General features: G+C 40.2%; 1 protein-coding gene across 2 annotated transcripts in view; it reads right to left on the bottom strand.

Moving 5' to 3' along the window:
* Positions 1–26,644, bottom strand: part of LOC124290141 (adipokinetic hormone/corazonin-related peptide receptor variant I-like) — a 45,075-nt gene extending 18,431 nt beyond the window's left edge. The window contains exon 1 of one of the 2 annotated variants that reach the window (XM_046726843.1): positions 25,869–26,644. In XM_046726843.1, coding sequence (XP_046582799.1) covers positions 25,869–26,468 — 600 coding nt within the window. In that variant the 5' untranslated portion in view covers positions 26,469–26,644. The remainder of the gene's footprint in view (positions 1–25,868) is intronic. The other variant, XM_046726835.1, reaches the window with a different exon arrangement.
* Between the last annotated feature and the right edge of the window lie 6 nt (positions 26,645–26,650).

Here is a 26,650-nt window from a genome sequence, read left to right as displayed (position 1 = left end):
TAGATGGTTGCAGAATCTGTCCAGTAGCTGATGCTCAAAGCCTGTAGGCCCGTGGTAAGGTATGGGAGTTATGATCCCCTACGACGGATTTGTGCAAAGGCCCTGTAGTGACGTCATTTGCTTTCTTCAACAATAGGGAACAGTCATCAAATGTCATCAGCGCCTTCTAGTCTGTAGGTTTAATGTATATCCGGGACCTCTCCATGGCGATGATTGCTCACGCCGCCGTCTACCTAGCCTAGTGTTGGCAGCCGGTCACTGACGACTTCCTTTGTAGCACGGTACCAAGTATGCGCTGGACGGAAAGCTGTCGTGTCTTTACAATGTAAATTAAGCTCATGTATTGTTATTTTGCCGCTTACCGACATTTAATAGTTGCAATCAAGCACGAGCTGTTCATTAATGGAGCATGCACTATCGACTCGACTCCCATTGTCACCAGTACATTTCGATCCAGTCTTGTGGTGGACCGCATAGCATAACGCTTGCTTAAATATCTAACAAAAACACTGGTCTTCTGTTTAACGGCAGTTTACAGGCGTTGTATGTCCACAGCGACTTTCTCCTGAGCAGGTGTTTATGCATCATCTCATATCCTGCTCCACCGCATGTACCCGTCACGAACACATGCATAGTCAGCTGTTCCCTTAAAACACACGGTAGCATACATGACAAGTCGGACATTATTTGTACCGCTTAAATAAGGCTTTGATTGTTTTACCCTGATCAAACAATTTTCTGACCGGGTAGGTTCACAACATTCAGTTCATTCACATAAACACATACATTCGGATTGAAATCCAACATTAAAGTGCTCTTATCATTATCAATACAATCTTCTCTTACTGTCTTATCTGGCATACTGTTTAGGAAAACCTTCATGGCACAATACAATTCTCTTCTCTAACTGTCTTATCTAGCATATTGTTTAGGAAATCCTTCATGGCACAATACAATTCTATTCTCTTGTTGTCTTATCTAGCACATTGTCTAGGAAATCCTTCATGGCACAATACAATTCTCTTCTCTTGCTGTCTTATCTGGCATATTGTCTACGAAATCCTTCATGGCACAATACAATTCTCTTCTCTTACTGTCTTATCTAGCATATTGTCTAGGAAATCCTTCATTGCACAATACAATTCTCTATTCTCTTGTTGTCTTATCTAGCATATTGTCTAGGAAATCCTTCATGGCACAATACAATTCTATTCTCTTGTTGTCTTATCTAGCACATTGTCTAGGAAATCCTTCATGGCACAATACAATTCTCTTCTCTTGCTGTCTTATCTGGCATATTGTCTACGAAATCCTTCATGGCACAATACAATTCTCTTCTCTTACTGTCTTATCTAGCATATTGTCTAGGAAATCCTTCATTGCACAATACAATTCTATTCTCTTGTTGTCTTATCTAGCACATTGTCTAGGAAATCCTTCATGGCACAATACAATTCTCTTCTCTTGTTGTCTTATCTAGCATATTGTCTAGGAAATCCTACATGGCACAATACAATTCTCTTCTCTAACTGTCTTATCTAGCATATTGTTTAGGAAATCCTTCATGGCAAAATACAATTTTCTTCTCTAACTGTCTTATCTGGCATATTGTCTAGGAAATCCTTCATGGCACAATACAATTTTCTGCTGTCATATCTGACATATTGTCTATGAAATCCTTCATGGCACAATACAATTCTCTTCTCTAACTGTCTTATCTGGCATATTGTCTAGGAAATCCTTCATGGCACAATACAATTTTCTGCTGTCATATCTGACATATTGTCTAGGAAATCCTTCATGGCACAATACAATTCTCTTCTCTAACTGTCTTATCTAGCATATTGTCTAGGAAATCCTTCATGGCACAATACAATTTTCTGCTGTCATATCTGACATTTTGTCTATGAAATCCTTCATGGCACAATACAATTCGCTCCTCTAACTGTCTATCTAACATATTGTCTAGGAAATCCTTCATGGCAGAATACAATTCTCTCCTCTAACTGTCTTATCTAGCATATTGTCTATGAAATCCTTCATGGCACAATACAATTTTCTGCTGTCATATCTGACATATTGTCTAGGAAATCCTTCATGGCACAATACAATTTTCTGCTGTCATATCTGACATATTGTCTAGGAAATCCTTCATGGCACAATACAATTCTCTCCTCTAACTGTCTTATCTGGCATACTGTTTAGGAAATTCTTCATGGCACAATACAATTCTCTCCTCTAACTGTCTTATCTAGCATATTGTCTAGGAAATCCTTTACGACACAGCACAGATGTTTTCCCCGATATATAGTCACTAAAACCATACATAAATCATTATACGAGAGCCCTCTATGTTTTGCCTGATACTGATGTGGAAAAGCGCTGGTTAGACATTTGTTAAAATCTAGATTCTATAAAACACGTATTTACTCAGTCATGGGACAACACATCAGCCTCAACGTGGCAGCTGTGTTGACCATAAATACGCCTCAAATAGTGTACAGCAGGTATATGTTAATTTCCTAAATGCTACCACACCTTCAATTTAGGTTTTATGTTCATCCCGTAAACAGAAAATGTATATTAAGGTTCAATTGGGAAAACATGGCAACTGGTGGTATGAGGAAGGCTCTCTAACAAATGCATGAGAGTATGTCATTCCGGTACCACTATCCCCCATGACTTTTGGACTAGTACTGACACTTATGTAAAGACACAGTGCAGCTACAACCCAGTATTACATTACGGTTGCAGTCAGTGAATAGAACTGGTGTACATATAGCCACAGAGTGCAGCTGTTCTCCATCGATATTACTTGTGTAACCAGAGAGCAACGGTTGATGATCTGTAATTTGCAATATAAATAGTTAACTTGTTACAACTACAAGAGTGAGACCTCCCAGAGAGAATGTGTGGGGACATGGACGGCCAATTTGTGTATCGCACCGAATCTGCGTCGCTTAAGTATGGCATCATCCGCACATCGCGGGTTCAACTCCCGGATTCAACGCAAAGACAGCGCCAAGCACATGCTCTTGGGTTTCAAGAAAGTTGCAAGCGTCTTCGGCTTTCTGTTACTATGGATTCCCTGATTTATTCCCCAAAAAGCTGTATGACATCACCCGGTTTGGCATAAGACACCGACCTACGATACAATACGAACTTATGACACACACACTTTTATTCAGCCCTCAATAAAAATGCATCATGTGTTTTTTAAATAAAATGAGATGGACAAATGGTGTCTATATGTGATACAGGTCATTTGTAGGTATCGGTTTGCCTGGAATTTATGTGAATAAGAAATAAGCATGTAGGCCTACATATATTAATTTTTAATAACTTCAACACCTGTTGAGGCTTTTGTGAAGGGTGTGTTACATATACGCGAGATCACAGGAGACACATGTTGCTGTATCGACTGGTGGGGATAAGGCAGGGACGCACTTTCGGTCTGTATGGATCAGTGATTTTCAGTTCCGTGCATAGACATTAATCATATATGAGATGTGTGTGTGTGCCCGTGTAGCAGATGTAGTACCTTCAGAATGATTATAAATGTAACATTTCTCGCTTATTATTGCCAGTAATTAACTCCACATTAAGTCTCTGCTGTTTGAAGTGGAATGCAAAAACACCATTACTTCAACTACATTTACACACATCGATATTTATTGAAACACACAGATAGCCAAACAATACTGAAACGAATACCCGAGAAAGCTAGTATTTAACATCATTTGCACGTACTGAACTTTTGGGTAATGGGATTATAACTCAAAAGCAAGTCACATGTTCTATCAGGTAAATAGGTTGGAACCAGAGGTCACTAAAATACGTCTCTGCCTTCGGAAAATCGAGAGTAACTACGTCAATTTACTTGAGCATGTATCTATATATAGGATATATATAAATAGATTGTAAACAGCGTTCACTAAAATACGTGTTGTCATAAGCAAAATAGAGAGTAACAATACACTCCTACTAATTCTGTACGATTCTGTACCGTGATCTATAATCAGAGGGAAATGATGTTATGCAGATGCATAGTGCGTAGAAGAAGCTCCACGACAACGGCGTGTTGTGAGACGTGGTGCGGTCTTGTCTATTGAGGGGTAGTCTGCGACCCCCACTATTGATCGACATGCCCATCTCGTCTGTCACACTCAACAAAACGTCTCTAAATTGAGCCGATAGATTGGGATTTAACGGGGAATCCACTGGACTATGTTATGGGCAATGGCCAGCGCTCTTTGTACTAAGCGCTCGTCAAACTGAATGTACTGTGTGGATGACAGCTAAGCAAGCGCCGAAGCTAACCCCTGTTAAGGTCGCACAGCGTCCAAGCGTAGGCTTAAGGCGAACAGCTAGATTTGAGTAAATGACTTTCAGGACTTTAAATGAATATACAATACATCCATATCCTTCAACCGGTACTGAATCTCACATAATACTCAGTATAGTCCTCGTCTGTTGAAAGAGAATCAGGAAATATCGGCATTATTGATTCTCGAAGATGCTGTGTGGAGGTGCGGTGTATGTTCCTGCCAGACAGAGGTACTTATCGTTACCTTCCACTTCACAAACACAAACATGGTCAATGTATCGATGCAGACAGATAAACTGTCATCGCAGCATTCACAAGTTCTCGGTGGACGCAAAGGCCTCTCCATGTCTGGTCCCTGTCCTCATTATGGACACAGCGCTCGTTAAAGGTCTCAGGTGCGACAGTTCCCCATTGTTTAAAGAGAGAATGGTCACTATACATTAGTTTGGAGTCACTGGAAAGATTTGAAAATGGCAAATGGTGTTTGGAGCAAGGTATTAAGTTACTATTGTCTACTTACAGACATTGACACTCGCAGACATAAGAAGGATGTTCGCTTGAGCCAAAAACATTTTTGACGCATGCATCCTGGAATTTTTGTTGTTGTTTTCTCACAAAAATGTTAACTAAAAAACATATGACTTTGCATAATAGGTATCATAATTATTGTGTAAATGTTACGTGCACTCTTAAATGCGGGGCGATGGGATAGCCTTGTGATTAAAGCGAGTTCGATTCCCCACATGGGTACAATGTGTGAAGCCCATTTCTGGTGTCCCCCGCCGTGATATTGCCGGAATATTGCTAAAAGCGGCATAAAACCAAACTCACTCACTCACTCTTACATGCGTATATGGATATTGTCTAACGCTGCAATCAGCAATAATCCGATGTAAGAGGTGTGTACATATGCGCATGTGCACCAAAAACGATCCTGGGGATAGGATAGCATGCGGAAACAGTAATCGAGACTAAACGTCCGATCCAGTTTATGGCTTCTGACGACAAAAACAATTTTAACCTGGATCTTCACGGGTTATATTTGATGTTTCTCTTTCACTAAAAATGGATGAAATGTCGCTCACAAGCATGAACAGTCTCTGTCTCTAGACCTTTAAATGCGTTGTTGATGTGTTAGTGGCCTCACATCTGAGCAAGCACTGTGTTAAAGTCGTAATACCTGAACAACTCCAATCAGTTTCCAGCCTCCGGAGACATATCTTGTTCCAGGCCAGCTGAAGCCATTGATTCATGGCAGCAGCTCACAGGAACAAGTGCCCGGTAATGGCGCGTGGTGTGGAAGGAGTGGTGAGGAGAAAAAGTCGTCATGTTGTAGACATTGACGGTAGTAAAGAATCACGACTTGACGGCATCATCATGTGTTGCCAAAGTCAAGACTAAATCCGAAAGTCAATTATCGTTACGCATCACACGTATTTGCATAGTGGTGTATAAACGAGTGTGTCATTGATTATTAAGGCGCCACAGTACGACTGTGCTGTCAGATTTTGGAGCTGATTGAAGCGGAATAGTTGACCCATAGATAAACCGTAGACGGCGAGAGGCAATTTGAGCATTGGACAATACAGATCATACAAGGTGATCTATTCTAAAATTCAATAGTTTTCAATAGTATTCAAAGTAAACCTGTCATATAATGTCGGCCTATTTTTTTAAATAACCTCAGCAGGAAACTGGACGACATATTATTTTATCCGCAGAAACGTTTAGTTTAACATCTTTCAAGTTAGATTTTACTTTTAAGTGTTAGAATAGTTTCAATCACTCAAATTACAGGTGTCATCGGACACAAACTCTGTTCACACTGTTTTCCCAAATGAGGCTAAGTGTGTCTTCTTGTGGTGGGACACATCAGTATTAGGCACTTCAGTATGCTTGAACTTTACATTGCCATTTAAAGTGCGTTGTTGTGCAAGCAATTGGTATTCTAGATTTGTGCTTTCCAGAGTCACAAACTGATATGAAACCGTCTCTAGATGTTTACAATAAATTGCAGTATCTATGAGATGATAACACGACAAAAGGGACATTTTTTGCCTTTTCAAGTACCGCCAGTCTGGCGGCTACTTTTTAGCACATGTTCCGGTTTTCTTGTTCCATTACATTGAACACGCATTTTGTTGTTCTGTTCAACTGGAGGTGTATTTATATGAATTATTATGTGTGTACAGAATGTTTTGGGGAGAGTGTGTGTGTATATATAAAACTTACTAGAATTGACTCAACCAAGTGGTATAAGAGAAAACTAACAGGTCACACCAACAAACAGTGGGACTGATGCTATACATCGACGAATGGAATGTGTTCATTTTGTATGGTATCCATTTCTGATATCACCGGGGATCTTAACCGTCTATGTCGGTGATAACGGACTACGGGTACTGCCGCGTCGTGAAGACTGCGGCTTTTCTTTATCTGTTCCTGATAGGGTGGACTGTTAGCGTTATCTATGATACCGGATGTTTATGAGAGGGTGGACTAAGAATTACAAAAACACTTCAAAAGACATCTCTAGTGTATTTCACGGAAATATTTGGTATTTCTGTGGTTCATCATCTTGTACCTAAGCACATTAGTCTGTAACTCCTACTGGGATTAGAAGCGATTCAGTATCACCAGATAAATATAGAACCTGGATCCTCTTCTAATTTGCGATAAAGAGAACACATCTCGCTAACTCTGTCAGATCTTGTTGAGCGGAAGTATCCAAACAGATATGAAGATGTAGCTATCCATTTATCGAAGATGCTTTGCAGCAAAATATATGAAGAACATATTGTTAAACGATGTAAATGGAGCCACGACAAGCTGTCTGCAACACCAACAGCAAGGATGCATGCTTGAAAGAGAACACGACTTTCGGAAAGGGGATTAGAAATACGTTAACAATGGAATTCTTCCCCGATACTTTCCATTTGGAAGTTAACAGTAACATTAAATGTGGTGTATGTTATAAGCATATAAATAGATATAGCATGTAAGGCATTTTATTTTGAGACGTAGTGGCACCTACGCATGGCTCACATACTCTGAAAATGTCAGTGAATGAATATATGTTTTAATAGATGGCAAGTCAAAGCGATCAAAGTGACTGGGAATATTGAACACCCCCCCCCCCCCCTCTCCGATTCTCTATGGGTTTTTTAAGACTTATCAATATTGGTCGCTGATGGTTATACGTCCGACCGTGAACATCTATTTTGATCAAAGAGCTTTCATCATTGTAGCTCGCTTGAATATGTATGTACTGTGCGCTCCATTAGATAATTGAAAAACATGAAAAACAATAACCAGTTTCGATTATGTAAGATGTTCCATCGGCCTTTAAAAGCAAAACAGTGGTGATAATAATATGACGTATATAAGGTGTTCTCGAAAAGGATAAGTAGAATTTGCATAAAAAAGCAAAGACGTGTGGCTGTCTTAGGTCGTAGAAAAGTACCATTAAACTCATGATGTAAGGCTAACAATTGAGATGAGCAATTTATATCAGTTTTCTAAATTGTACCTCAATACGTTGATCAATTGCTCAAAAGGGAACCCGCATGCCAAACCTTAGTACCTTGCACAACAACAGCGAATAAAAGTTAAAGGTCATGCTCGCCTTTTGCAGACTGTTAATACACACTTTCGGTATATTACAACACATTACGTCGATGATCTATACTTGTATTATCAGAAAATCCGAGCAGTTGCCAACATTAACATGCCTTAATATACGTCATTGGTGGGATCGCATAATTATACTTAAATCCAGGCCCCGATTTCTCGAAACAAGCTTAAGTCTGAGTTTTGACATAAGTTGGAGTTTTTACTCACATGTGAGAAAACGAAAGACAATGCATTTCCCCGAATGAACTAAATCGATATTAAACTCAAACATAGTAGACAATGAGTTTGGTGGATAGATTACTTAAGTTGTTTGGGTTTTTTATTTTGAAAATGCAGTTGAATTCAGAATTCAGCTGTTTCAAATTGTCAAACTCTGTTTGAACTTAAGTTTGTTTCGGAGTATCGTATTAGCTGGAGGACATGTGGCACATTATATGTACTTTATATTTATGATACCGGAAACGTGGTAGCCAAAGGCTATACTAGAGACATTACATACTGTTAATGCACAGCACGTTTGCTATCTCTTAAATTCATACATGCGGAAATTCCATAGTCATGATCCACACTTTGCATTGTATAATGGTTAACATTATTTATAAAAATGAAAATCGATCAACTTATTAATAAAAGTGTAGTAACATTATAAACATCAAACAGAACAAATACATACATACATACATACATACATACATACATACATACATACATACATACATACATACATACATACATACATACATACATACATACATACATACATACATACATACATACATACATACATACATACATACATACATACATACATACCAATAACACGTAAAACTGTATGGTTCTAATTACCTTGCTGACCCGTTTACTCAACAGTATCTTAATTTAACGTATCTTATATAGGACGCAAGGCATATCATAAATTGAAAAAGACAATTGTGTACATGAAAAGATTGTGTAGGAAAAGTACAAAATGAAGACAAGAGCAACTGCATGCCGAAGGATACAAAATTGAAAAACAACAGGATATTTCAAAAATCGTCAAAAGACGATCACAATAATAACACATAAGAAAGTCCTATATAATGTATCATCTGTCACTCATATATGTAATGGTAAAATGTCAAGCAAAGGACACATCAGTATAACCGAACCTATTTCAGTTTCGTCTGTCAAAAACTGACAAATATTACAAATATGTTGATTCATTTCAAGTTAAGTTTACATCGGAGCTGAGGTAATTTTTGTGAGATAAATGTCATCGATCTGATCTGTGTATTATTTGTCAACACAATTAACAACACTAAGAATGGTGTACTCTCTACACCCAGATTAAGAGTGCATCGACATTCTTTAGCTTTAAATATTGATGTTAATGTCTCAATGTGCTTTAAATTACAGTTTTGATTGTTATATGTTCTACTGTGTATTCTCGTACATAGATTCAAAGATCTCGAAAAAGGCCATCATGTCAAAAGTGACAATTATACACAATTATACGTTATTCATGTTATTTTGCTGATTAGATTTTCGATACAATAAGTGTCAGTCACAATGAACATTACAATCATTAAACATTCAGCTTTTATGTATGGTGAATATGTCACTTGTGGGATTTTCAAACCTAATTAAATCCTTGTAAAAATCGTGTTCACAGAAGGGTTTCTGAGCACGTAAAACCTAGCATGGCTCTTCACACAAAATACTTTGACATGATTAGCTTATACAATCATGTCTGTCAAAACAAAAACGTTTGGCACGCCACATGTTTCATAATGCTCTAGTGTTATTGACCTCAAGTATTCATTTCGCGACGGGAATTCAAAGGTATATGTTTAAAAAATAACAGCTCTCTAATCTCTGTCAAAACAGCTTCCATACGGCGTAACTGACACATTGATGATAAAAGTTATATAGATTACGAAACGCGAGTTATGACACAATTTCCATTACAAGGCACGTGGCAAGTGAATTTTACGTAAAAAGCATAGCTTGGGATACATTTGTCCAATCTAAAACTACTGGAATGACTTAAATATAATGTGAGGTATATATTAACTTTGAGTCAGAATAAGTCTGTTTCTTAAGTGTGTGAAGAAAGAGTAGCCTTTTATATTAACATTTCAAGAGGCCTCTTTTTCAATCTGGTTGATAGCTATCTTGAAGGTGAAAATGCCTTAAACTGACGTTGGACGTCCTGAAATACTCGGTAAAGCAACATCCGGTGCCATTCTGAGCTTAAGGTCTTTAACAAAATGGCAAATAAAAAAGCTTAAAATGCATATTTTATAATCAACCTGTGTGGCCGCCATTTTAGAGAAAATAGTGAGCGGCACCAAATCACCATATGATATTAAATATTGATACTTTATCACCATTAGTACACTTAACAAAATTTCGTCATAAAACGTCATGAAAGATTTGATGGGTTAAAAGTGAACATACAATAAATGTAGACATATTTAACAACCACGATTCGAAGCGGTGTCAGTAACTCGACACAGAAAATATTTGCCTGAAAGTGTGATTTGATCAAGGGCAGCTTTATCTCAGTCAGATCACAACCAATGTGCAGGTTACACAATCCCTGCTGTCCTTTCAATATTTTAGGTTCGTGTAATGAGATACTTCTGCAATGTTATACATTGCACACCTACGGACACACGTCATATTCTAGTGATTCAGTTAGTTTGCACTACTTATACTTCGTTTAACCTCAATGCGGGCTGAATATACCTACAAGACATTTACAATGTAGTATACGTCATCCATGAGTTATACATTCTATATTCTTCAGAAACTGACACTTGTATTCAATCTTAAACATCATAGGCCTCTGATTACAACTGAAAAAACATGGGCCTCTGATAACCTCAATGAATATGTAAATTGAGGACTTGACTATAGCTCAACAGGAACGATTTTTTATGGATAGACAACTTCTTTGTTGCAATGTATGTGACGTGTCGGTGTAGATGCTAATGATCACATGCTTGATAACGGTTTTAGGATTTACCCCGAAACGTCACATCCATTGCAACAAAGAAGTTGTCTATCCATAAAAAATCGTTCCTGTTCATCATTCCAGCTTCTTAATGTCACTCAAAGTGAGTGAGTGAGTGAGAGAGTGAGTGAGTTACAATTTACAGTCACGTCGGCCATATTTCAGCCATATCGTGACTAAAACAAGTATTAAATTCACCATAAATACATATGAATTATTAAAAGCCGGTCAACGAAAGACAGTAAAAACAACTAGAGCCACTCAAAGAAGTTGACTAGAGCTGGTAGGTGAATAGAAAGTTCAGTATATTCTAACATTACTAGTTTAATTTAACACAATATTGATTTCTTGAACACATACAAAACAAGCAGTTCAGGTAATTGTTTGTAAGCGGGATTATCGTCCCTGCACGATGATATAATAGTTTTGGTGGTGAGAAATCAATTTTACACAACAGCAACTACCTCCGTAATAACTCATTTGATCATCTGTACCGAGATCAGTGAAAGCCGTGGATCCAGTCATCTTCACCATGGCAACCTGCTCATCGCCTCACGATGCCTTCTTCCACATTAAACTATAGTTTTCAATATATTATTTTGCTTCGAGACATTTGGAATGCCCAGCTATCACTCTCCAGAATAGTGCTTAGACTTTAACAAATAGATCGTCTTTATTCCCTTTATGTGAGCTATAAATGACAGAGCCATTAGAATGTAAGAGATTCAGTGCAGGAATATGATGGAAATAATTATTCTCTCTAGTGTCACACGAGATAAGGCTGCATGGTGTCAACATCAAATATAAAGTGACAACTGGCAAAAGATTCACTTGAAAAAATACAATTTCAAGAGAGAAAGGACATTTCCAGTCTTCACTCCATAATCTAGCCCTACAGCTTTTAAAAGAAATTGTGTGCGTGACGGGTGCTACTGATAGTCAAGAAACGATTGTCCCTGCTGACACTTGGAGGCATCATTGTTTTTTATTGATTTATACAAATATAATTGTCACCAGTCATTGTCTTCCAGAACAGATTAAATCAGAGCTTCGAAACTAGTTGCTCTTTGGTGGTGACGGTTAACATTTTACATCCATTTATCACGCTTATTACCTGAAAGTAACATGTGACGCCAACCAAAATAAACACTGTAAAATGGCATGACATGAACACTCACCAGCCACACTCAATTAGGCATAAGGTGAAGACCTTAGGGTGAACAACTTGAAACAACACTTATCCAGACTAGGCATAAGGTGAACACCTTACAGCAAATCACAGAGAGACTAGGCATGAGGTGAACATCTTAAAACAACACTCATCCAGACTAGACATAAGGTGAAGACCTTACGGCAAATCACAGAGAGACTAGGCATGAGGTGAACATCTTAAAACAACACTCATCCAGACTAGGCATAAGGTGAAGACCTTACGGCAAATCACTGAGAGACTAGGCATGAGGTGAACATCTTAAAACAACACTTATCCAGACTAGGCATAAGGTGAAGACCTTACGGCAAATCACTGAGAGACAGGCATGAGGTGAACATCTTAAAACTTATCCAGACTAGACATAAGGTGAACACCTTACGGCAAATCACTGAGAGACTAGGCATGAGGTGAACATCTTAAAACAACACTCATCCAGACTAGACATAAGGTGAAGACCTTACGGCAAATCACCTTACAGAGACTAGGCATGAGGTGAACATCTTAAAACAACACTCATCCAGACTAGACATAAGGTGAACACCTTACGGCAAATCACTGAGAGACTAGGCATAAGGTGAACATCTTAAAACAACACTCATCCAGACTAGACATAAGGTGAACACCTTACGGCAAATCACTGAGAGACTAGGCATAAGGTGAACATCTTAAAACAACACTCATCCAGACTAGACATAAGGTGAACACCTTACGGCAAATCACAGAGAGACTAGGCATAAGGTGAACATCTTAAAACAACACTCATCCAGACTAGACATAAGTGAACACCTTACGGCAAATCACTGAGAGACTAGGCATAAGGTGAACATCTTAAAACAACACTCATCCAGACTAGACATAAGGGAACACCTTACGGCAAATCACTGAGAGACTAGGCATAAGGTGAAGACCCAACAGCAAGACTGGAAACTTAATGGAATTTCAACCTGCGTTCGTTTCCACACGTACGGTGACATCTTTACCTCTCGTTAATACGCAAGTATGTGTCACACCCATTTCATATGTCTGTGACAGGTTGTCAACTATGTCCGCTAACACTGGAGTAGATTCCTTTCCAAACTGACGTTTTATTGTCTGCATGTTTATATAGGCTCAATCTGCTATCTCCTTCGTAAATTGTGTGAGCCTTACTATTAAAAGATAGCTAGTTAATATCCTTTGGGGGTTTGATACGCAAACGAAAAGGAATTGATTATTCTCTCTCACTAGAGCTGGTCAGTAGTGTAAATGATGTTGGTAACGACCCCAAAGTCGTGAAATAGTGCTATGGTGGACATGGAAGTGACGTGCAACGGATGTGACTGGCTCTCCAGCCTCTAGACGGCCAATTGCAATATTTCGATCTGCACCTCCCAATCTTGGCATTTCGACAGTCTCCGTGTAAGCTCAAAAATGCGACTAGAAATACATTTGGGTCATTTCTTTATAAACCTCACCTCAGAACACAGTTTCACCAATTTGCACGTGCATCACGCTTTGGGGTCCATTTCCACGTGAAAGGTCCATGCATTTCGGACACTGACGTGTTTAGGGTTATGCTTTTTATCAAGTGATGTTTTTTGGCGACTGTGTACGGGTTTAAACCTCCATTCAATATAATTTGCTGTCAAAACAAATATTTTTTAGTTTGACTTGGATTAAAGTGCGTTGACAAATTACAATTCACCCGTGCGTTTCTTTTTTGAAAGAGTATATTTTGGTAAATGGCAAAATTGTTTATTGCGGACTGTAGGATCAAAACCTTTCGTAAGCAGAGGCTGCATGAAACAAGTCATTATGTGACACCAGCCAAGATAACAACGCGATTTGGCCCTCAAGAGATGCCTTCAGCCGGATTCTCACTCAACGGAAATTTAATTTAACGCACCGGAGGTAGAACGACACGAAAGGCAACGATAAGGTAAACTGAATTTATGTAATGTCCACGTGAGTAAATCAGACGGACAAATTCAGTGCCGTAAGTGGCACGGGTGGCACTTCCGACACACCAGGATGTCATAAGGGACACAACAGAGAGCTGGAGAAGGAATGATTACAATCAATTATCAGTAAAGAACGTTGGAAGTTGGTTAATTTTCCGAAATCGGCAACCCATTTACGCTAAATTGTTGAAACGCGAGAAGATAAATTGAAGGCTAATTAACGTTAGTCCCAAAGAAAATTTTACAAACGCAGAGCGCAATAAAATCTCGTGAAGAGGAAGGCAGAATATAGAGAATATTCCGCGTATTCCCACATATGTGCACCGTGTAATTAAACAAGGCTGTGAACGACAAAGTAAATATCTCATAAATATTGGCTTATGAAGGATAATTGCTAATTAGACGTAAATATTGCCCCAATCTTGCGCTGTAATCACTCAAGGGGTTTGCTCGTCAAACCTTGGCTTGTTAAAGTGTTAAACAGCCGTAATTTCAACAATTTCCTTCGCTGAGTGTCCTTCACTTAAATGATACCCACATTAAATGACAAAATAATGCTGATCGATTCTTCGTCGTTAAATGCCGTGAATCGTCAGCTAGCAATTAAAGGCTTATATACCAACCTTTATACAGAGCAATGCAGGCTATAGGTTCCATGTCCACTGGATGGAAGATTAATTCAGCTGGTTACAGACGCGCAATCGTTTACGTACAATCAGTGCATTAAACAACAGATTTAACTTGAAGACGCGCAATATTTCAACATTTTTTGTCACCATAGACATTCTTATTGATCACTTAGCCAGTAAGTTTTTATGGAGACACTCGATATTTCTTTCAGTCGTGAATCTTTACATTAAGATTTCCCTTGCTTCTTACAGCCATTACTCAGTATATAAAGGAACCTAAGTTTTTAATCATATGTTGGAGACCATGTGAGCATACATCCACAACGTCATTTATAGGATGTCTCAATGTCATTTTGCATTCCAATTACCAACTAAGGCCTTTGTATATCCTTAATCTGACCAATACGTCAACCGCTGGAAGAACTCTCAGCAGAGGAGTTCTTCTTGTCATTCGCCCATATTGTTGTAAGATCTTGGCGACCAAGGATAGTTCTTCAGTTAACACGAAATGAAGTGTACACAGGTCATTCGCGGAACATTGATTGATTAGTTTCTCTGGTATTATTGATTCTTCATTTGGAATTATCGACGCAGTGACAATTAGTTTCAGAGAGATTCCGGTTGATATAACTTGTATATCAGTTGACCAGACACTGAGCTCCTACATCAGTCATCAGTGTGACCCTCCTCTGCCACCAATACTAAACTTAACGCAGATGCTGCTTAGGGATTGCATGCGTCCTGAGAGTTCAACTGACTTCAACTCTCACTTTCTGACGAGCAATATTCCAGTAGCTTCAGCTTGTGATATCGTTTGAGGAACAATCTAGCATTTGCCTTCAGCGAATATTTCAAACAGCGTCAGAGCACCTGCTCTGAAGATGTTTCATCATGTTATTGTTTTGTTTATTTTAAAGATACCGCCTTGGTATTTACAGGAATCAACCTTTCCCAAAACATCGTGACCAATTTTGAAATTACATGTATGTTATAATCATATTTTATCCAGTAGGTATTTATATGGCCACCGGATCCCGTTAGTCGCCTCTTACGACAAGCATGGGTTACTGAAGATCAATTCTAACCCGGACCTTCACGGGTGATATAAAGCAACAGAAAAGGGTACACACAACAAGCTCGTGATTTCATGGAGGTAAGGGAGCTGGATGTGTTGGATTAAAGGATGGCAGGATTAATGGGTGGCTGCGATGAAATGAAACCTTGCATGTCGTGGCCACAGCACGCTGACTTGTGCTAGTTGCTAGCATGTCAATAACCCTAGGCGTTAGCATCGATAGCTCAGACACAAACAATGAAAGAAATTAAGTAAATCACAGCTGTACGATAAGCGGAATCAATAGGACTGACAGAAATAATGGTCCACCGATATTGACTGACTTTCGTACAGCTGTAATACTGCTCAAGGCGGCGTCAAACAAACATGTACTCAGGATATAGTTGGAATTGTACAATCGACTCGTTTCTATGTCCTTAAAAGGTCAAAATCAGGAATGACACCATAGCCATGTTGCGCTACGGTACGTGCAAACGTTACTAACTATACTCTGATAATGTAATTTGACATGGCTCCCACGGAGGAAGGATATGAATGCACAATGGCGTTAAGGAAGTGGTCAAATATAAAATATGAAAGATTTGTGATTAGACTTTCACAGTGTACACAAGTACAGATTCAAGTATTCAACCTATATTGTCCCCCTCAATACTTTGACGAGCATATCTGCTACCTGTAGAGACCTCCCGCCCACGTAAACCGGCATTGCTCCTGCCTGTAGACCTTCTGCGCTGCTAGACCAGCATTGCTCCTGCCTGTAGACCTTCTGCGCTGCTAGACCAACATTGCTCCTGCCTGTAGATCATCTGCGCTCCTAGACCAGCATCGCTCCTGCCTGTAGATCATCTGCGCTGCTAGACCAGCATTGCTCCTGCCTGTAGATCATCTGCGCTCCTAGACCAGCATCGCTCCTGCCTGTAGATCATCTGCGCTCCTAGACCAGCATCGCTCCTGCCTGTAGACCTTCTGCGCTCCTAGACCAGCATCGCTCCTGCCTGTAGATCATCTGCGCTCCTAGACCAGCATCGCTCATAGACCTAGCACCAAGACCAGCATTGCTCCTGCCTGTAGATCATCTGCGCTCCTAGACCAGCATCGCTCCTGCCTGTAGACCTAGCATCAAGACCAGCATTGCCAGTGAAACCAGCATCACTTCTGCCTTGACACCTTGAGTACACTTAGACCAGTAGCATGTAAATACCTCTCGAGAACTTCAGCCATCATTACTACCATCTTCAGTGGCCGAGTTTATCCCTTGATTCCTGGACAAAGTCGGTGAGATCTTCTCACTTTCATACGAAATGAGGTGCATTGTCCTCAGGTCAGTACAGACGTTCGGAGACCACTGGGCAGGTCTCAACAAGCCATCTGCCTACTGGACTGCTTGGTGACCCGCACATACTAAAACACGCAGAAATAGTATAGTTGCTACATCTGCATCTCTTTATGTATCAACGTCTGCCTCACATAATGTTAGAATATTTCGGTGCATAGAAAAGATATGATTACGGATGTCCCAGTGATCAGCGTGTGTAATTCGTCGGTTTGGGGCCATTTATCTACTATGACCAGCGCGGCGTCCACGTGGAGTACGTGGTATATGTAGGTGTATGTACGTATATAGAGAATACTACACGAGGCCTCATTACATACGAAAGCTCGGTCAGGTACCATAGGAAGGACACTCGTTTCGTATAATTCGTATGTAATGAGACCGAGTGTGGTATTTTATTTATTACCCACGTCTTACATGCATTGAATTGACAAAATAGCGTATTTTCGTTATTGTTATGGTTTCAAACCGAAACCGGTTTCATAAAGAGGTTGCGGAAGAATTTTGTTCTGAAGTACACTTTTGCATGACGTCACACTGTATTGACGTCACTACGCCATTCTCGTTTGTCCCCTTGGTAACCGACGTCACGATGCATGTCAGTTGTCATCGCCTCTCGTACAGCCTCCTACAGTAAACTACTCCGTAGCACCCCGGCTAACATCACTCGGATAACATCACTGGTGGAAACATTGCGTTTATATTTTTCGACGGATATAATGTCTCACTTCGACTCACAATTAAACAGCGACACGACAACGTTCGCAATGTTTACATTCCCACAATGCATCTAAGTTGTAGAATGAATGAATTCACGTGTTTGTTATGAATGAACAAGTAGTTCCGTCACAACGTGACCTAACTGAGAGGTCATCGGTTATCCAATCAAATCGTTAGAATCTCAGGTCAAGTCGTTACGACACAGGTCAACGCGATACGACACTCGTGTGACGTACGAGATTAGTATGTAACTACCCATACGTTGACCACGTGGGTAATAAATGAGGTATATTTACGAAAAATTGTACATGTAGGCGTATATAACTATTTATCTTTCTGTCGCTTTCTGATTGGCTGAGCGCTCATCTATCATTTTCAATGTACCCCGCTCACAAGCGAGTAACATTTCAATGTACCCCGCTGTCAATGGCAACTCATTTGGTACTTCGTGGTAGTAATCTCGAATTACATTGAATCACGTGATGTACGGTAATTACCGATGTTTTGCGAATGCAAATCGATGAAAGGGAGATAACTCTAAAGCTGTTTTTCTTGTCAGCAAAACCTAGCGTTGGCTACAAAAAGATTTGTACCTGTGCTTCAAACAATTCAAAATTAACATTAAGGTGTTCAGTAAGATAAATACGTTGTTCACTGGTCCCTCGGGGACCATGGGTTGGTGTACCCTCAATGTTTGTTTATGTTCCCCTCGTCCTTCGGGCTCAGGGAACATAAACAAACATCGAGGGTACATCAACCCATGCCCCCCTCGTGACCAGTGAACAACTTATAAAGTACGTATGTTGGGTATATGTAGGTATATGTTGATGTATATGAATGGGTGAGTTTAGTTTTACGCCGCACTTAGCAATTTCCAGCTATATGGCGGCGGTCTGTAAATAATCGAGTCTGGACCAAACAATCCGGTGATCAACAGCATGAGCATCGATCTGCGCAGTTGGGAAACCGATGACATGTGTCAACCAAATCAGCGAGCCTGACCACCCGATCCCGTTAGTCGCCTTTTACGACAAACATGGGTTACTAAAGATCAATATTCTAACCCGGACCTTCACGGGTACTGATGTATGTAGGTACATGTAGGTATCATCGTATATACAGGTGTATGTATATGTGGTTTACTTACGTACATGTCGGTATATGTGGTATTTAGGTATATGTTTGTAGGTACATGTAGGTATTTAGGTACATGTAGATATATGTGGTATTTAGGTATATGTAGGTATATGTATAGTGGTGGGAATGTGCAACTTCAGGTCAATGTTGTGACACCAGGGTTGACGTAAACAATTACATAATGTGCACATAAAATAGACGAGCACTTATGTGTTTCGAGAATCTTGTGATCAACTTCAGCTAACTCATATAAAATCAATATGCTGGTTATAAAAAGGAGAACGTTATACCTAATGAAATATGCATGAGATCGGGGATACCAGAATGTCAAGCTGGCTTAGAAGGTATATTTTATCTACCAACCGCGTACTTCACAGGATGGATGGGTCATAATTAAACTAAGCTTCTACTTCGATGTTAATGGAAAAACACAATAACTCTCCCACGCGAAAAGTTCCCCGAGAAAAGACATTAAGCTATAGAATAGTACCCGGAGCTTGTGGACTGAGCCTTATTGTTGTCTGCTAAATGTTTTGAGATAACACGACATAGCATAGCTGACTGCACTTGAAAAACATCAACAGAATATACAAAACACTGATCATTCCACTAAACATCTGTCCCATTCTTCTTCTAAACCCCCAATTTCTGTAGACAAAGTATGGCACATCTTTGTTTAACATTTGTGGATAGATGTATATAGTTCCATTCCTGGACCCCAATACAATTGCCAGTGTAAGCAAGCGGAAATGAGTAGAGAGTGGTATGGTGTTCTTTGTCCTTGGGCAAGGACGGTTAAGTTATCCGTGTTTGGAAGCAACATTTCTTGGACGTGAGCTTGTTTCCATGCTTTGTCTGTTCTCACAGACGTGATGAAGGCAAATTGATCAGGTGTATACTCCATCACTTAACTCTCACATTGGAATCTCGTACAAAGTAGTGTAAAACTAAACTCAAACATTCATTTCTGCGCTCCGCTGCCTCTGCTGAGATCAGAGGAAAGGCATGTATTCGGTGCAGACAAAGTATAGGAGATCGGAGAAATGGTCTCAAGGGAAGACTTTTTCTACACATTTTAATCGTGTGACTTCTAAATGCCCCATAGTTGTTTTTGTATTTCCAAAAATCATGGAACACTTTAAGTGAGTAAGTGAGTATGGCTTTACGCCGCTTTTAGCAATGTTCTAAAACTTAAGATCACGGCGGGGAACACCAGAAATAGACTTCATATATTTTACCCATGTGGGAATTCAAACACGGACATTCGACGAACGCTTAAACGACTACCTATAGGCTACCCTACCAAGCCACTTGAAGGTTGAGACTGTGATGATCAATGCCTATTTATAACAATGACGCTGTTACTGTTGTACGGCGGCATTAAACTATATCGGAGTTACGACCATCGCGTACTGCTGCTGTATGTCAGTGTTAAAGTATATCGGAGTTACGACCATTGCGTTACTGCTGCTGCACGTTAGTGTTAAGGTACATGTATATCAGAGTTACGACCATCGCGTTACTGCTGCTGTATGCCAGCGTTAAAGTATATTGGAGTTTCGACGATTGCGTTACTGCTGCTGCACGTTACTGTGGAAGTATATCGGAGTTACGACCACTACGTTACTGCTGCTGTACGCCAGTGTTAAAGTATATTGGAGTTACGACCATCGCGTTACTGCTGCTGTATGTTAGTGTTAAAGTATATCGGAGTTACGACTATTGCGTTACTGCTGTTGTACGTCAGTGTAACATTATATCGGAGTTACGACCAACGCGTTACTGCTGCTGTACGTCAGCTTTAAAGTATATAGCGGTTACGACCATCGCGTTACTGATGTATTACATGAATGTTAAAGAATATCGGAGTTACGACCATTGCTGTACGTCAATGTTAAAATATATCGGAGTTACGACCATCGCGTTACTGATGTTGTAAGTCAGTGTTAAAGTATATCGGAGTTGCGACCATTGCGTTACTGCTCCTGTACGTCAAAGTGAAAGAATATCGGAGTTACGACCATTGCGTTACTGCTGCTGTACGTCAAAGTGAAAGAATATCGGAGTTACGACCATCGCGTTACTGCTCCTGTACGTCAAAGTGAAGTATCGGAGTTACTGTACGTCAAAGTGAAAGAATATCGGAGTTACGACCATTGCGTTACTGTTAAAGTATATCGGAGTTACGACCATCGCGTTACTGTACGTCAAAGTGAAAGAATATCGGAGTTACGACCATTGCGTTACCGCTGCTGTACGACCATTGCGTAAACTGCCATTGCGTTACTGATGTTGTACGTCAAAGTGAAAGAATATCGGAGTTACGACCATTGCGTTACTGCTGCTGTACGTCAGTGTTTTGTTTCGCCATGTATTTACATTAAATTGTAACTAATTTAACATGCATTGTGGTAATACCCAAGTGCCTCCCATTCTAACAAAACATGATTAGTGAGTTTCCAAGCGAATGACACAATCGAAAACGACATATATATTGACGACATGACGTTCGTACAGAGAAATGTTACAGATAATCCCTTCAAGTTAAACCCCTCTCAAGGACGCCCACGACTTATATCGACTGTGTGCCTATTTATACTTCGAAAAATATAAATTATATATTGATGAAACCTTTTGAATTCAACTCGTTTGGATGTCAGAACCATTTTCGTAACAAATCGAGATCGCTTACGCAAGGACGAAAGTTGTTGGGATCATGACTTCCGTCTGCAGTACTACATCATGGCGAGGAGGATGTTTGCGTCGTGTTCAAGGTTAAAACCGTATGAAGGTATACAGATAATTGCGTGTTTTACATGGGATAACGTATAACGGGATAACGGTGGGGTAGCCTAGCGGTTAAAGCGTTCGCTCGTCACACTGAACACCCGGGTATAATGTGTGATGCCCATTTCTAGTGTCCCCCGCCGTGATATTGCTTGAATATTGCTAAAAGCGGCGTAAAAGTAAACTCGCTCACTATAATGAATAATCTTTTCATGATGTTCTTACTTTCACCGCAATACCAGAGATACAAGAATTCAATAAAAATCAAGAAGCAATTTTAATAATAAACATGAGTAAGGAAATAATGCAACATTATTTCGCGACAGACCCATATGGTCACCATACGACGGAGCTGTTCCACTGGGATCACACTATCTATTGATGGAGTAAAAATACAACCCAAATTGTCGAGTGGTTCAGGGACCCAACATAACTATTTGGAATATCGGGGAAAAAATTAGACGAAAATGCAACCCCAGCTGTTAACTGGTTTCTAGGTCTAACATAAACCTGATTTAAAATATCAGAAAATAGATTTAGATATGAAAAGAAATAGTTAGAGATAAAAGTGATAAGAGTGATTGTAATGCTTGTTTCCTATGGTTGTTGCCGGTGCCCGGAGACAGGTTTGGGGTTGGTGTGTTCTAATAAGGATTACGAGGTACAGACGACGTTACTTTCGTAATCAAACAGACTGTAGGACTCATATATAGAATTGTGATTGAATTCCCCAGCATTAGCCGCTACCACTGACTGAGGCAATACGGAAGCCCACTCTTCTACGTGAAAGAACTTAATAAAGACTTTATTAGAAGAGAGGTTTATTGTAAGCAAAATCGAAAGATTGACCACTCTGTCAGCTGGCGCAGTGCCTTTCAGTAGATTTAATACCGAAACACTAACAGACGGCAGAGCTGAGTTGAATCTGTGTCAGCACTCAAACCGGCATGGAAACAAACTTGTATCTTGTGTAATTATATCACCGCCCCAGGAACAAACCTCTATACTCTCCCTGTACATCAATACCTACAGCTCGTCACGATATGGCTGAAATATTGCCGATGTGACGTTAAATTTTAACTCACTCACTCAATACCTACAGAGCACAAACTTGTATATTGTGAAATTATATCACCACCCCAGGAACAAACCTCTATACTCTCCCTGTACATCAATACTTACAGAGCACAAACTTGTATATTGTGTAATTATATCACCACCCCAGGAACAAACCTCTATACTCTCCTGTACATCAATACCTACAGCTCGTCACGATATGGCTGAGATATTGCCGATGTGACGTTAAATTTTAACTCACTCACTCAATACCTACAGAGCACAAACTTGTATATTGTGTTATTATATCACCGCCCCAGGAACAAACCTCTGTACTCTCCCTGTACATCAATACCTACAGAGCACAAACTTGTATATTGTGTAATTATATCACCACCCCAGGAACAAACCTCTATACTCTCCCTGTACCTCAATACCTACAGAGCACAAACTTGTATCTTGTGTAATTATATCACCACCCCAGGAACAAACCTCTACACTCTCCCTGTACATCAATACCTACAGAGCACAAACTTGTATCTTGTGTAATTATATCACCACCCAAGTGAACAAACCTCTGTACTCTCCCTGTACCTCAATACCTACAGAGCACAAACTTGTATCTTGTGTAATTATATCACCACCCCAGGAACAAACCTCTACACTCTCCCTGTACATCAATACCTACAGAGCACAAACTTGTATCTTGTTTAATTATATCACCACCCAAGTGAACAAACCTCTGTACTCTCCCTGTACCTCAATACCTACAGAGCACAAACTTGTATCTTGTGTAATTATATCACCACCCCAGGAACAAACCTCTATACTCTCCCTGTACCTCAATACCTACTGAGCACAAACTTGTATCTTGTGTAATTATATCACCACCCAAGTGAACAAACCTCTGTACTCTCCCTGTACCTCAATACCTACAGAGCACAAACTTGTATCTTGTGTAATTATATCACCACCCCAGGAACAAACCTCTACACTCTCCCTGTACATCAATGTCTACAGAGCACAAACTTGTATCTTGTGTAATTATATCACCACCCCAGGAACAAACCTCTATACTCTCCCTGTACCTCAATACCTACTGAGCACAAACTTGTATCTTGTGTAATTATATCACCACCCAAGTGAACAAACCTCTGTACTCTCCCTGTACATCAATACCTACAGAACACAAACTTGTATCTTGTGTAATTATATCACCACCCCAGGAACAAACCGCTACACTCTCCCTGTACATCAATACCTACAGAGCACAAACTTGTATCTTGTGTAATTATATCACCACCCAAGTGAACAAACCTCTGTACTCTCCTGTACCTCAATACCTACAGAGCACAAACTTGTATCTTGTGTAATTATATCACCACCCCAGGAACAAACCTCTATACTCTCCCTGTACCTCAATACCTACTGAGCACAAACTTGTATCTTGTGTAATTATATCACCACCCAAGTGAACAAACCTCTGTACTCTCCCTGTACCTCAATACCTACAGAGCACAAACTTGTATCTTGTGTAATTATATCACCACCCCAGGAACAAACCTCTACACTCTCCCTGTACATCAATACCTACAGAGCACAAACTTGTATCTTGTGTAATTATATCACCACCCCAGGAACAAACCTCTATACTCTCCCTGTACCTCAATACCTACTGAGCACAAACTTGTATCTTGTGTAATTATATCACCACCCAAGTGAACAAACCTCTGTACTCTCCCTGTACCTCAATGCCTAACACAAACTTGTATCTTGTGTAATTATATCACCACCCCAGGAACAAACCTCTATACTCTCCCTGTACCTCAATACCTACAGAGCACAAACTTGTATCTTGTGTAATTATATCACCACCCCAGGAACAAACCTCTATACTCTCCCTGTACCTCAATACCTACAGAGCACAAACTTGTATCTTGTGTAATTATATCACCACACTCTCCCTGTACATCCATACCTACAGGCACAAACTTGTATCTTGTGTAATTATATCACCACCCCAGGAACAAACCTCTATACTCTCCCTGTACATCAATACCTTCAGGGTACAAACTTGTATTCTGCGTCAGTACATCAACACCGGGCCAAAATTTATATCTTGTGTCTGAACATCGATAAAGTCAGGACAAACGTGCAGATTGTATGAGCACATCGACACCCACAGGGGGCAATTGTATTCTGTCTCAGTACATGGACACCGAAAGGGGGCAACTTGTATTCTGTCTCAGTACATCAACACCGAAAGGGGTCAACTTGTATTCTGTGTCAGTACATGGACACCGAAAGGGGGCAACTTGTATTCTGTCTCAGTACATGGACACCGAAAGGGGGCAACTTGTATTCTGTCTCAGTACATCAACACCGAAAAGGGGGCAACTTGTATTCTGTGTCAGTACATGGACACCCAAATGGGGCAACTTGTATTCTGTCTCAGTACATGGACACCGAGAGGGGGCAACTTGTATTCTGTCTCAGTACATCAACACCGAAAAGGGGCAACTTGTATTCTGTGTCAGTTCAAACTCAATATTGTCAACATCTTTCAAACACTACATTCTTGTTCCTACCGCGCTCTGACGTACTCTACAATAATCGGGTTAAGATTAGTTTGGAACATAGAACAATACGTTATCTTTCATGACTGACGCATAATTCGTATTTCTGAATTACAGAATCTTGATTGTGATGGTCAGAACCGTTTATCTGATGTGTGCACTCAACACATGGTGTCCCCATTGTACACAATCATGAAAGGCCACCGATAGGGATACAGCTTCTGCCACGGTTATCAATCAGAATGCTTCTAAAGCTTTCAAACTACTCGTTTTCACTTGTTTCCTTTTGTTTCCCTTGGCCACCTAAGTCTGAAGACTTTAGTTTTAAGTAAACACTGAGTGGAATTAAGTTGAATTCTGTCTCTCTGTGTGTTGTACGGGTGAGACATTTAAGGTTTGGGTGAGTTGTGTTAATGTTTGGACATGCGCGCGTGTTGGTCTTACCTGTGGGATGCTAGCTACAAAGCTGAAGATCCATGCCAACACCAGCATTATCTTCCCTCGTTTGTCCGCGTCGTTTAAACTCAGAGGTCGCATGATTGCAAAATACCGGTCCAGGCTGATAGTGACAAGCGTGAAGGAGGAAAGGTACAAACCGAAGGCACGAAAGAACATTAGGATGCGGCAGGCGACTTCACCCGCCTTCCACGCGACTGTGATGTTCCACGCCGTCTCCAACGGCAGCATGACGAAAGTTACTATTAAATCCGCTATGGACAGGTGCATGATGAAGAGATTGACACGGGACTTGATATTCCTGTTTCGAAATAACGTAATAAAAACAGTAAGATTCCCACAGGCCGCCACAAGGAACAGACATGAGTAAGCGATCACAGACACCAAGTTGTCGTCGTGGAATGTAATTTCTCGAGGTAACGTCCCTGATGTCGGATCCACTGAAATGCATTTCAACTGGGACACGTTTCCCGTGGTGTTGGTACAGGGAACAACGTTGACGGAGTCGTTGGCCACAGTTGCCGCATCTGAGCCGTTCATGGCATATGCTCTGAGAAGTTTATCAAATGTAACATTTTCTCCCATCATGTAAGAAAATAACGGCACGGGCTTCCTCAGAGCTTGCCCATTCCCACACTACATATCCGCTGAACTCTTCTGAAACACTTGAATCGCAAACAAAAGTTATCTGGCTCCTTCACCGACGTTATCAGGTAGTCGTGGCCGGCTAAAGTGGCTGAGACGGCCTTCCTCCTGTATATCGTCATTCA

Source organism: Haliotis rubra, unplaced genomic scaffold (genome assembly GCF_003918875.1).
Source record: "Haliotis rubra isolate DU_JTF1 unplaced genomic scaffold, ASM391887v1 Scf1121, whole genome shotgun sequence".
Classification (NCBI taxonomy): Eukaryota; Metazoa; Mollusca; class Gastropoda; order Lepetellida; family Haliotidae; genus Haliotis; species Haliotis rubra.
This window is presented reverse-complemented; position numbering and strand designations above follow the sequence as displayed.